The sequence below is a fragment of the Balaenoptera acutorostrata genome, chromosome X (assembly GCF_949987535.1).
Source record: "Balaenoptera acutorostrata chromosome X, mBalAcu1.1, whole genome shotgun sequence".
Taxonomy (NCBI): Eukaryota; Metazoa; Chordata; class Mammalia; order Artiodactyla; family Balaenopteridae; genus Balaenoptera; species Balaenoptera acutorostrata.
This window is the reverse complement of record NC_080085.1, coordinates 89578079-89590729: the sequence shown is the minus strand read 5'-3', so window position 1 is coordinate 89590729 and position 12651 is coordinate 89578079. Positions and strand designations below refer to the sequence as shown.

At 48.9% G+C, this 12651-nt stretch overlaps 1 protein-coding gene across 1 annotated transcript; it reads left to right on the top strand.

Annotated features, from left to right (window-relative positions):
* The first annotated feature begins 383 nt into the window (after positions 1-383).
* Positions 384-7083, top strand: LOC130706400 (nuclear RNA export factor 2-like). The gene is made up of 17 exons (XM_057538284.1): positions 384-449; positions 1060-1143; positions 1259-1369; positions 1480-1560; positions 1699-1768; positions 1915-2003; positions 2123-2230; positions 2417-2526; positions 4326-4362; positions 4745-4813; positions 4897-4952; positions 5096-5203; positions 5310-5368; positions 5477-5592; positions 5688-5730; positions 6301-6373; positions 6894-7083. Exons 1-17 carry the CDS (start codon positions 399-401, stop codon positions 7081-7083), a joined length of 1455 nt encoding a protein of 484 aa, XP_057394267.1. The 5' UTR covers positions 384-398.
* Positions 7084-12651: the final 5568 nt, after the last annotated feature.

Here is a 12651-nt window from a genome sequence, read left to right as displayed (position 1 = left end):
CTCCAGGAGGATGATGGAAACGTGGTGAAGAGGGATGTCCAGGAGGACCCCGAAGTAAGACAGTAAGTGACCAGGCAGCAGGGTTTGTACACAGCAGCCCCTGGGACTATGCACCTCTCTTACTCTCCGTGGACTAGTTTTTCTTCTGTCACTGCAAAACTGAAGCATGCTAGAAGTGAAATAATGGTTGAGCAATCCTAATTGTAGTGCTGGTGTCAAAGAGACGAGGGTGTACAGAAGACTTTCTTAGCACGTATGGCCACTCACCCTCCTTCTCTCCACATCCCCCCTGCAGCTCTTCCTGTACCATCCGAGGCAACGAGAGGACAGTGAGATTGGACAGTGAAGGCCACATGCATATGACTGTGTGGGGAAACAGAAAACCTCTGGAGAGAGAAATGCAGGAGAACACACAAGATGGAACCCCAGGGAGCTGGTTCAGGGTCACCGTGAGTATCCTGGAAAATGTATGGAATGTGCAGGAGAGAAAAGTCAGGGGGAGTTGTGTTGGTCTCATGTAGAGATGCTGGTTTATTTCACTGGGGACAGCTTGTAATCTGTCCTTTTTATGACCAGGAGTTAACAATCTTGTTCATCTAAGGGCAGATTCAGAGAAGCAGTGTAAAGGGAACAGGCTGACTGTGAGGAGAACGGAGGAGCCTGTCTCAGAGCAAAGATGGAAACTACTGCCAAGGATATGGAGCAACTCCACATTGGAGGTCTCAGTTTGGCAAGCTGAGTGTGGGAGATGGAGGGTCGAGCCTCTGAAGACCTTGTCTGAGGGGCAAGCAGTGTCTGCACTGGGTAGGATCTCCTGGAAATTTATAAAAGGAAGATCATCTCTGACACCTTGACTATTTGGAAGAGAGTTTGACTGGAGAGAAAGAGTATTTAGGAAATCCATATTACACACACCCATAAGAAATCATGCCGATGGTCCCTTCTTTAGAAACCCTGTCAAGCTCAGTAGAAGGCCGGAAAAGAACAGGAAAAGGTTCGTCCTCCAGCCTAAATTCCTTGTTGTCTGTCCTCTCTCCCATCCCTTCTTTTCATCCTTAGATTACTTCCAGGATAAAGTATGACAGGATATGGCTAATTAACTCAATCCAGCGCCATTGCAGTGTCCCCTTCACTCCAGTGGACGTAAGAGAGGATGCCGAAGCCAGACGCGTGGGCACAGGGAAGGGGGAGAGAGAGACCTGGTTCAGCAGGGTCTGTTGGCTTCTGATACTATTGCTGTTGCATTCAATCCCTGTAGTTCCACTTTATGCACGATGGGGCTCAGTTCTTTGTCCAGGAAGCTAGCACTGCCTCTGCATTGATGGAGGTCAGCAACAAGATTTGTGACGAGGAGAGCCGAAAGGTGTGTGTTGCGGGCATTACCTGTACCTCATCCTGAGGAAGGAGTACAGGCCAGGGGCTGGTTGTCTTCTTTGGAACTAGAGTTCCTGGTGCTTACCCCACCTCTTCTTCCTGCAGATACCTGTGTTTGTCAGCCCCTCCGCTGCTCCCTACTCTGTGCGGGATAAATTGAAGCCAGAAGAAATGGAGCTGCTAAAAGTAATGCAGACTCAAGGCATTTTGTGTGCCAGCGCTCAGACCCACCTCTCCTTCCTCCAGCCCCCCGTCCCCCTCGCCCCTGATTTCCCTGCCACCACCACAGCCTCAGAGCGGCTCTCTCCATCTCTCTCTCCGCAGCTGACCTTGAGCAAACGATTTGATGTCTCCCAGCAAGCTCTTGACCTCCGGAGGCTCTGCGATGACCCAGGTACAGCTGACAGCAGTAATTCTAGGGTGGGCGAGGGCAGAGGGGTCTTCCTGGAGGGAGACTTAGGGATGGTAACGTGGGGAGGGGCTGGTGCTGACCCCAGACCCCACTCAGCCATCTGATTCCCTCCCCTCTCCTTCCTGAAGACTTGTTGGGCCATGATATTGATATAATTCTGAATCGAAGAAACTGCATGGCTGCCACCCTGCAGATCATCAAAAAGAATTTCCCTGAGGTGAGGCTGTAGGCCCAGTGCTGGTATTAGTGTAGGGGGTGGAAGAGATGGGGTGAAGGGCAGATTTGTCTCCAAGGTCCTAGATAGTAACCTTCACTCTACCTCTTCTTGCCCCAAAGCTGTTGTCCTTGAACTTGAGCAGCAACAAACTGTACCAGCTGGATGGCCTGTCTGACATTTTACAGGTGGCCCCCACGGTCAAGATCCTGAACCTCTCCAAAAATAAGGTGAGAAGAGGGAGCCAGATCAAAGTTGGGTTGAGAGTGGGGAGGGGGCGTGTTAGTGGCCATCAGAGTGATGACAGGAGGCAGGTGAAGGTACCTGTGGGGGAGGGAGGGGGCTGGGGGTGCAGAGAGCCGGATGTCCCTCTTTCCCTGGGATTCCTTTTCCCTCTACCGCCCCATATTTCTCAGCTGACGTCTGTGTGGGAGTTGAGCAAGATGCAAGGGCTGAAGCTTGAAGAGCTGTGGCTGCAAGGGAACCCATTGTGTGGCACCTTCCCCGACCAGTCCACCTATGTAAGGTCAGTGTGAACACCCTGTCACCCTTCCTGGTGACCTTCACCCGTGGGAGCCTAGACTATCTGTGACAGTGCCCCTTTGCCAAAGGTGGCAGCCCTGGTCTTCTGGGAGGATCAGAGGCCCCACCTTCTGCTCTCTCTGTGCCTATCACCGGTGAGGAGTTTCCTTCCCCTGACCTGCTCACCTCTGCAGGGGCTCTGGGGTCTGTTTCCAGCTCTCTGCGCCCAGCTATGTTCCGCCAAGGCCTCCCAAGAGTGTGCCGCAGGAAGCAGGGCTTCTCCTCCTCACCAGGACCAGGAGCGACCAGCCTTGATCCAGATGCTGGCGCCCTGGACTGAGAAGGGTCCTCCAGTCCAGGGCCTCTTGCTGAGAGAAGCCTTCCTTCTTCCTGCTGAGATGGCGTTTGCCTCCCCCATTCTGAGAGGGGCCCTCTTCCCCTTCCTCCAAAGGGGTCCCCCCTCGTCTCCCAGGTTGACATGGGGGCTTTCCTGCGCCATGCTGAGGGCTGAGGCCGTGGGTGGCTGCTGTCATGACATCCATTCTGCTGGCCCAATGCCAGGAGCTGGACCCTCCTTGGGAAAAAGCAGGGCTCCTTGAGTCAAGGGGCCAGACGTGGGCCCCCGCCAGTGATCAGAGGGCTTCCTGAGGCAGGCGTGGAAGGCAGAGGGCAGAGGTGGTAGAGGAGACAGAAGGACAGGGCTCTCAGGGGCACTTTCCATCCCTCCCTGCACACGTCACGTCATCCCATCTGGTCCTTCACAGGAGCCCTGGGCAGCCTGAGACAGGTACGGTTCCTCAGATAAAGAACGAACTCAGACAGGTGCAGGGGTCATCAGGAGAGAAGACGGTGATCATAAGAGTGGGCCACGGATCCTCAGCCCCATACTGAGCTGGGACCTGACCCTTTCCTCATTCTGGGGGAGATGTGCCCCCACGGCGGCCCTGGTTCCCATGCCCAAGTCTGGCTGAACTCACACAGGTGACAAAGTTTCAACCAGCATCCAGTGGGGCCCCAGCCCAACATGGGCATATTTTCCATTCCTACCTGGTGTGTCTGGGCGATTCTGGGGCAGGCGAAGAGCCGCAACAGGGGCGCCGTTTCCCCTTTCTTCTCTCTTCTTCCCTGACCCCGACCACGGGAGAGCTCCTTTCCCTTCCCTTTGTTTTCTCTCTCTCCCTTGTCTCTGTGCCCCTATGTCTCTCTCATCTCTCCCCTCCTACCTTCACTCCCTTTCTGCCTTCATCCCCTCCATCTCCCTCCCTGAGCCCCACCTCACTCACCTCCCTGGCCCAGCATCCTGGGCCATCCCTGGGGGGTGTCCGGGTCTTGCCAGAGTGCTGGACCCCCAGTGAGGTAGCAGAGCCCCGGGCCCCCACCCCATTCCCTCTTCTCCCCACAGCCTTCAGTGGGGCCCTGGAGGAAGGAAGGGAGGAGAAGGAAGCCCTGCAGTATGGGTTTGAAATGCTGCTCCCTGTGGCACTGGAGAAGGGAGTGCGGGTAGCCTGGGTGGAAGCTACCCAGGCGAAGGAGAGGAAGGGAGGGAGGGAAGGAATATTAAAGTGAAGGTATTGAGAGAGATGAGGAGACAGTGCCTTTCAGACAGTAAGCTGACAGATGCTCAGTGCTCAACAGGGAAGTGGACCGAAAACCCTTAAAATCAGAAGCAGAGGTGGGCAAAGGGCGCTGCTGGATGGGCCAGAACACACTGATCTCTGTTTATGGTATGACTGTTTTCACTCAAAGGAAGCATTGCAACCTTGAACTATCAACCATCTCTTCTCTATTTTTGGTTTTGGACAGGGCCATCAGAGATCGTTTCCCGAAGTTATTACGCCTAGTAAGTGCCTACGTAAATCATTGTCTCTTATGAATGTCGGTGATCTCTGCCCCTGCCCTCAAGCCCTTTGGGTCTTGCCTAGATCACATATTAGCATCAGAACCTTAACCATTTTGGGGGGCATGGACTCCTGAAAATGACATGGATAGACTTGCTGGAAAAATACCCATAAATACACACACGCACACACACAAGTTGAATATAACACTAGAGACTTCCAGGACCTCATGATGAAGACATCCAGTATAAGCTTTCCCATGGAATTTCCAGGGCCCTTTCACACCTGACCTCTGACCCTCACCCTCCTAGGCCCATCCTTTTCCCCGATCATCCAGGGCCACTCCCCTGGTCTCCACTCCTGACTTCCTCTTCCCTTCTCCAGGATGGCCAGGAGTTACCGTCACCAGTTACCGTTGATGTTGACACTCCCTGCGTATTAAAGCCCTGCAAGGTGAGGAAGAGGATCAAACAACATTTGGGGTGTTGCAGGGAGGCTTTATCCACTGCATAGTCTCAAATGCCATTTGATTCCAGGGCAGCTACTTTGGATCTGATGAGCTGAAGAGCCTAGTCCTGCAATTCCTGCAGCAGTAAGTACCTCTGGGAAGCTGAGCAAGGGTGGGAAGGCGAGGACAGGTGAGGCCACCTAAGCACAGGTCTGCTCAGGGGAGTTTCCAAGTCTCATTTGAGGTGCAGACCACAGAGATAGACTGTCCTCATTGCTCCCGCTCAGGTTCTACTTGATCCATGACTATGGAGACCGACGGTGTCTCGTGGCTTTTTATCACGAGGAGGCCTGCTTCTCCCTGACCATTCCCTTCCACCCCGAGGACCCAGCCCCGTGAGTATCACAGCACAGGCTCTGCTCCTGGGCCGTGTGCCTCCCCAGCAGACACAGGCCAGCTCCTGCAAACACCCACCACCCACTGTTGCTCTTTGTCTCCTAGAAGCAGCTTGTGCGAGTACTTCAAGGACAACCGGAATATGAAGAAGCTCACGGACCCCCGTGAGTGTGTGATGGGAAGACTGGGTGGGAAAGGGCGGTGAAGGGGTCAATCATAGGGCCCAGGGCATGGCAGCCCCTGACCTTCGCTCGCTTCCCCTCCCCTCACAGACCTGCGGGTCCAGCTGCTGAAGCACACAAATCGTGTCATTGTGCACACCCTCTGTGTGTTGCCCAAGACTCAGCATGACTTAAGCTCCTTCGTGGTGGACACGTGGTTCCAGACGGTGAGCGCCTGCTTCCTCCCTCGGGCGGGCCCAGGAAGCCGCAGGTGGGTAGGAGGTGCAGGTGGTGACTGGGCGCCTGGGCTCTTCCCTTTCAGGAAACGATGCTCTGCTTCTCCGTCAGCGGGGTGTTCAAGGAAGGTGAGTGTGTGTAGATCCCCACCCCAGATGCCCCACTGCTGCCTCCCCCTGGCCAGGCTCACTCCCAGAACCACCCAGCTTCCCTGACCCCTTCCCTTCCCTTCCCCTCCCCTCCCCTCCCCTTCCCTTCCCCACTGTGTTCTTCAGCCCTCAGGCTTCCCACAGACAATCCAGGTCTGAGCTGTGTCCATGCCTGTCTGCCCTGCACACCCTGGGCGTTGGGGACACAGGCTGTGGAGTTTGGTGGCTCTCATCCCAGATACTCACTCTGAGAACTTGGGCCGTTACTTAACCTCTCAGTTTCCTCATTTGCAAAATGGGGTAGTAGTATCCACCTCTTGGGCGGCTGTGAAAAACGCATCCCGTGAATTTGTGTAGTGGTGGTCAGGGGCCCTGTCACTGGGCGCAGACTGCTCCTATAGTTGCCCTCCCGATTCCCGACACCCTGGCCCCCGTGAACAACTGCCCTCTCAGCATGAGTGTCCAGTCACAGCCTGACTGGGGACCGCCGTGTGAGCGTGTACAGCACGTGTGGCTCTAAGGGGTACTGTTGTTTGTTTGCTGTTGAAGTGGAAGGAAGTTCTCAGGGCTGTGTGCGTGCCTTCACCCGGACCTTCATCGCTAACCCTGCCAGCTACTCCAGGTGAGAGCCCTGTTGTGGGCAGGAATGCCCATCCCCACCTGGGCTCAGGGGCGTGGGAATGTGGTGGCGCAGACCTTAGGTTTACTCGGTATTGTGGAAAGCCAGCAGGGAGATCTCAGGAGCAGTCTAGCCTAGTGGTTAAGAAGAGCATGGGCTCTGGAATCAGCCTATACGTTCTCTCCTTGACCCAACACTCACTCACTGTGTGACCTTGGTCAAGTCACATGACCTCTCTGTGACTCAGTGTCTTCTTCCGAGAATGGGAATCAGAGCGTCCACCCCTTGGGCTGTGGTAAAGGGTAAATGCGAAATTGCCCGTGGGTTGGGGATAAACCTATAAATCGAGTGAAGGTGGTAGACAGTCTCTCCAAAGGTGGGCTCTGTGGGGAGGGCCAGAGGTACCAGTCAAGGAACCTGGGAGACAGACACAGGAGGGGCGTGGGAGGAACCTGGTTGCTGAGTGCCAGTGGGAGCAGAGTCAATATTGGGGGTGTGGGTGTCCATCCAGGCATTGTATGAGGGCCCACTTTTCCTTCAATCTGTGCATCATGAATGACGAGCTGTTTGTGAGGGATGCCAGCCCCAGTGAGACCCAGAGTGTGTTCTCCATCCCAGTGCCTACGCCCACCTCCAGCTCCATGCACACCCTCTCCCAGGAGCAGCAGGACATCATGCAGGCGTCCTCCACCCGACCTGAGGTGAACCTCTAGTGGTCTCAGAAGTGAGTGCTGGGTTTGCGTGGGCATAGGAGGGAGCTGGGAGGAGTAGAGGAGTGATTAATGGGAACTTGAAGGTAATTATTTTACATCTATTTTTTTCTTACAAACGTTTAGTTGTGAGAAATTCCCTAATTTCATACTAATACCTTTCCATGTATTATAAAATACAGGTTTCCTATCTTATATACTGTTTTGAAACTTCTTTTATTATTAGTACCAGCATTTCCTCTCAGTATATGTGAAGCTACATTATTCTTTCTAAGATCAATATATTAAACAATTGAATTCCAGGAAGCCATAAGCTATTATTGATAGGCATTTACCTTTTCGCTTCTTTTTCAGCATTACATGCTGTGGCATCTGCTCATTCTGGTACATACATGTTGGTAAACTTGAAGGCGTGCTCTTGTAGCATAGATTTAGCTGTGACGTTGTGTGGTCAAGTGTCTCCAGTTTGGTCCTAAGGGAGGTCATCTATCCTCCCCCACTACAGGTGCTTTCAGTACGATGAGTAGACTATACCAGAACTAAAAAATTCTTTACTCATTAAAAAGTCAATTCTGAGAATTCAGAGATAAGAAGAAATAGACCTCTAGGGTTTCAGGAAGGTGAAGGCGGACAGAAGTCAGGTGCCCTGGGGTTGAAACTCAACGGCTGCTGGCTCTGCTGACATCCCAATTCTTTCTCTTTACTTTCTTCAGTCCAAGGGCAAAATTCAAGATGAGACCCTCATCCACTGACCTGGGATCTTGAGAACAAAACTCTGCAAATGAGCCTTTAGATGTCATTTTCATCCTCCTCATATTTGTTACCTCTCTTCTCTTAACTGAAGCCATATCCATGACTAAGCTTGCAGTCCAGCTAATCAGGAAACCAAAGTTTACCGTGTAGGCCTGCCAGTTGTTCTGTATTTTTCCCACGCATGATCCTTGTTTATCTTTATATTAAAGAGTAACATTGCACATTGTATGTTGTGTGTCTTGGATTGCTCTTCCCCTGACCCAACCATGAGTTAGTGGGGCCAGGACCAAAAGGTCCCATCTCCCACATCATCCCTGGCAGTCTCTAGCATTTATAGCCGACCTATACAGTGCTTGAAAATTACAGAGTAAGGACTCCATTCCTGGACTACCCTAAAATCCAAGCTTTGCCTCCTGATAACCTTCTCTCCACCACTTCAGTACTCACAAGTTGTGACCGTTCTGATGTTCACTTCTATAAACAAATAGAACGTATTTAGCAAGTAAAGTACCATATTTACTCTAATAATTATGGTATTCTTAATCATTTAACAGGTCTAAAACAGTGCTAACATTTTTATTAGGTTCTTAGGTTGTGTAACTAACACTATTTTCCCCACAACTCCTATGTTGTTTTTTTAACTTATTTACTTTGAAATAATTATTGATTTACCAAAAGTTGCAAAAAAATGTGTAGAGAGGTCATGTATACCCATCACTCACCTTCTCCTAATAATAACACCTTGTATTACTTTAGTACAGTATCGAAACTAAGAAATGGACATTGGTACAGTCCACTGAGCTTACTACAATTTCGCCATTTTACATGCACTCATTTGTGTGTTAGAACACCTGTGAATAATCCTTATATATATAATTCCATGCACTTTTACCAGCTATGTAGGTGTTCTAACTATCACCACAAACAAGATCAAAAACTGTTTCATCACCACACGTTTCCCTCATGTTAGCCTTTATAGCCACACCCACCTTCTTCCTGATCCCACATCCCTAAACTCTGTCAGACACTATTATAATTTCCTAAATGTCATAGAAATAGAATCATATAGTATATTATCTTTAGGAATGGATTTCTTTCACTCAGCATAACTCTCCCGAGATCCATCCAAGTTGTAAAGTGGGTCTATAGTCTGTTCCTTTGTATTGCTGAATAGGATTCCATGGTGTGAATGTACCACAGTTTGTTTAGCCATTCCCCCGTTGAAAGACATCTGGGCTATTTCCACTTTTTAACTATTGTGAGTAAAACTGTGATGAACTTCATGTAAAGGTTTTTGTGTAAACATAAATTTTCATTTCTCTGGGTAAACGGCCCAGAGTGCAACTGCTGTATCATATGGTAATTGCATATTTCGTTCTGAAAACCCTGCCACATTGTTTTGCAGACGACCTGTACCATTTTGCATTCCCATTGGCAATGTATGAGTGACGCAGTTTATCCAGTGTTGTCTGCATTTGGTTTTGTCACTGTTTTTTTCAGCCATTCTGATAGGGGGGTTTAATATTTCATTGTGCTTTTAATTTGCATTTCCATGATGGCTAAAGATGTTGAATAGCTTTTCCTAAGCCTATTTGCCCTCTGTTCATGTCTTTCATCCATTTCATAATTGGATTAAGAGGCAAGAAGTTATCTCTAGAGAGCTGCCCTGGCTCTGGCTAACAGGCAGAGTAAGAGAATATGAGGCCCCTCGAGACTCACTTTTCTTGACAGGGAGGGCAGAAGTGGGGCTGAAGCTATTAAATGTTCCTCAAATTAGGACGGAACTTGGATATGGAACAGGATTAAGAGGTGGGGGCATCTCTGGGTCCATCTGTGGAGATCTGGATACGGCAGAAAAAGAAGGGGGATGTGGGGCAGAGGAAAAACAGTGGAAGGAGGGAGATACAGGGGGATGCCTTCTAAATGATGCTAGATTCATCACTCTCAGCCTGCTCAATGGAGTGCAAAAAACTACTCTCCTAGACATGTGGTTTTCAACTCTGGATATCCATTAGGATCCCCTCTAATGCTCAGATTCAACCAACTGAATCAGAGCCTCTAGGGGTAAGCCCAGTCATCAGTATCTTTAAGGTTCACCTCAGTTGATTCTAATGAGCTGTCAAAATTGAAAACCTTATCTGACGGTGTATTAGTTTGCTATGGCTGCCATAACAAGATACCACAGGCTGAGTAGCTTAAACAACAGAAATTTATTTCTCACAGTTTTAAAGGTTGGAAGTCCAAGATCCAGGTGTTCACAGGTGTGGTTTCTTCTGAGGCCTCTCTCCTTGGCTTGCAAATGGCCTCCTTCTTACTCCTTCTTCACATGGCTGTCCCTCTGTGCATACACACCCTGGTATCTCTTTATGTGTCCTAAGCTCCTCTTATAAGGAAACCAATCATATTGGATTAGTGTCTACCCTAACGGCCTCATTTTAATTTAATCACCTCTTTAAAGGCCCTATCTTCAAACACAGTCACATTCTGAGGTACTGGGGGTTAAAGCTTCAACATATGAATTTGGGTAGGCCACAGTTCAGTCCACAACAGATGGTATGAGAAATACCTTGGTCTGAGAAATTCATCTCCCTTTCAGCTACCTTCCTGGAACTACTATACAACACTTCTGCCATCACCTCATTAGGTAGAAGTTGGTCATGTGACCATTGTTGGCTGCAAAGCAGGCTATAAATGTGTGGTCTTTTACTGGAAACATTACTGTACCAAATAAATTTGGGATTCTTTTATTAAGAAAGAAGGAGAATTGGTATAGAACATATGCTACACTTTCATACCCAAGGCAGCTAGAAGCACTACCTCAATTATCATGTCCTTTCTACCCAGTTTTCCAACCACAGTTTTCATGGGTTCAAACAAAACTGCTGCTTCAGGGACACCTGAGCTCACTCTCCCATCCTCCCAAATCCCATGTCCCAGACTATGCCTGAGTCCTCACAACTTAGCATGTTTAATCTACGTCATTCACTCACTCATTCATTCATTCAACAAATATTTATTGGTTACCAATGATATGTGAGGCACTGTGATAGGCACGGGAGATAAATCAGAGAACCTGACAGACAGGGTTATGGTTCTCATGGAGCTCACATTCTACAGGGGTTGATACACTCAAGGTTTAAGAGCCATTAAGAAAATAATATGGGAAAATGTGACAGAGAATGACTAGGGTGGGGAAGGCAAGGAAGGATGTTCTGAAGACGTAACTTAGATTTAATATTCAAATAACAACAAGTACACAGTCAGCAGTGGGAAGATATAGGAGCTGAGCCCTCGAGGCAGAGGGAAGAGCAAGACGAAAGGCCCTAAGATATGGGCAAGCTTGGCAGTTTTAGGGAACAGCTTGTATGCCAGTGTGTATTGGGAGGACAGTGTTAGAAAATGAGGTGAGAATGGTAGGAGGGGCCCAATAACAGAAGGTCCTGTGGGCCATGGTAAGGACTCTGGGTTTTGTTCTTATTATGATGGAGCCATTGGGTGCTTTCTGAAAGGAAGGGAAGTTATTATTATCATCTACTTTATTAAAGCTCATTCTAAATGTTCTTTGGAGGACAGACTGAAATAGAGCAACTGTAAGATCAAGAGACAAGATTAGGAGGCTACTACACACATGACAGTGAGAGGTGACAGTCTCGTAGACCACAGTCGTAGCAATGGAAGGGGTGAGATGGGGTTTGAAATGAGATGTATCTCGGAAGTACTGAACTTGTTGGTGAAGTTCACGTTTGTGGTAAGGGATAGAGAGGGATTAAGTGTGTCCCTTGGAATGTGGATTTTTGCAGCTGGGTTAGGGCGGTTTTCTTCGATGGGGAAGTGAATGGAGGACCAGTTTCCGTGCAATGCCAGGAAACTGACAGTTCTGTTTTGACCATGTCGTTTGTGGAGCCTATGAAAAATCTGGGTGGGGAGCATGTGGTTGGATGTATAAGTCAGGAGATCCTGAGAATATTCTTGGCTGTGGCAAAAAAAAAACCCCAAACAAAACAAAAAAACAAGCATGCAAGCAAAGAAATGAAAAACCCAACTGTACAGTTCAATCTGAAAATACAGGTTGATTCCACATATGAGCATGACACAGCTCTAGATTCTGGAAGGGATACAAAGACATATTAAAAACCAACTTCACTGAGGTATAATTTTTTTTTTTTTTTTTTTTTGGCTGTGCTGCGCAGCTTGCAGGATCTTAGTTCCCCAACCGGGGATCGAACCTGGGCCCCTTGCAGTGAGAGCGCCACGTCCTAACCACTGGACTTAGCTATAAGGCTAAGGCGCTGGCCTGCCAGGGGCTACTAACTGTCAGAGAAGAAAGATATATGTCTGGAATATAACTATCATTCATCCACTTATTCATTCATTCATGCACCTAGTGCATGTCAAGATTAGTGCTAAAAAGGGAAGATAGAACCATGAAAAATTTCAGGCAATGTCTCTGTCTTCCTGAAGATTAGGAGTCGAAATAGAGAACTGCAGGTGGCTCTGGTTGCTAAAGAGTAAGGGAGGTACTTGGTGAGATAATTGGGCCCCCAAAAGGTCTAACCCCAGTGCACAGAAGCAACTTTTCCCCTTCTGCATGTCTCATAGACAACGCTGTGGCATGACCTAGAATATAGAGCTGTGAGAATAGAATGAACCTGAACATTCTCTGCATAAATGGCTGAGGAAACAGCTTTCCAAACCTTCCACCCAGCAAACAGCCCTGATTATGTGCAGAAGTATATCTCAATTTCATTGAATTCTCACAGTTGGGGTTGTATGACTAATTATTTTATCTCTGTATCTAATTAAGAAGCTGAGGTTAAG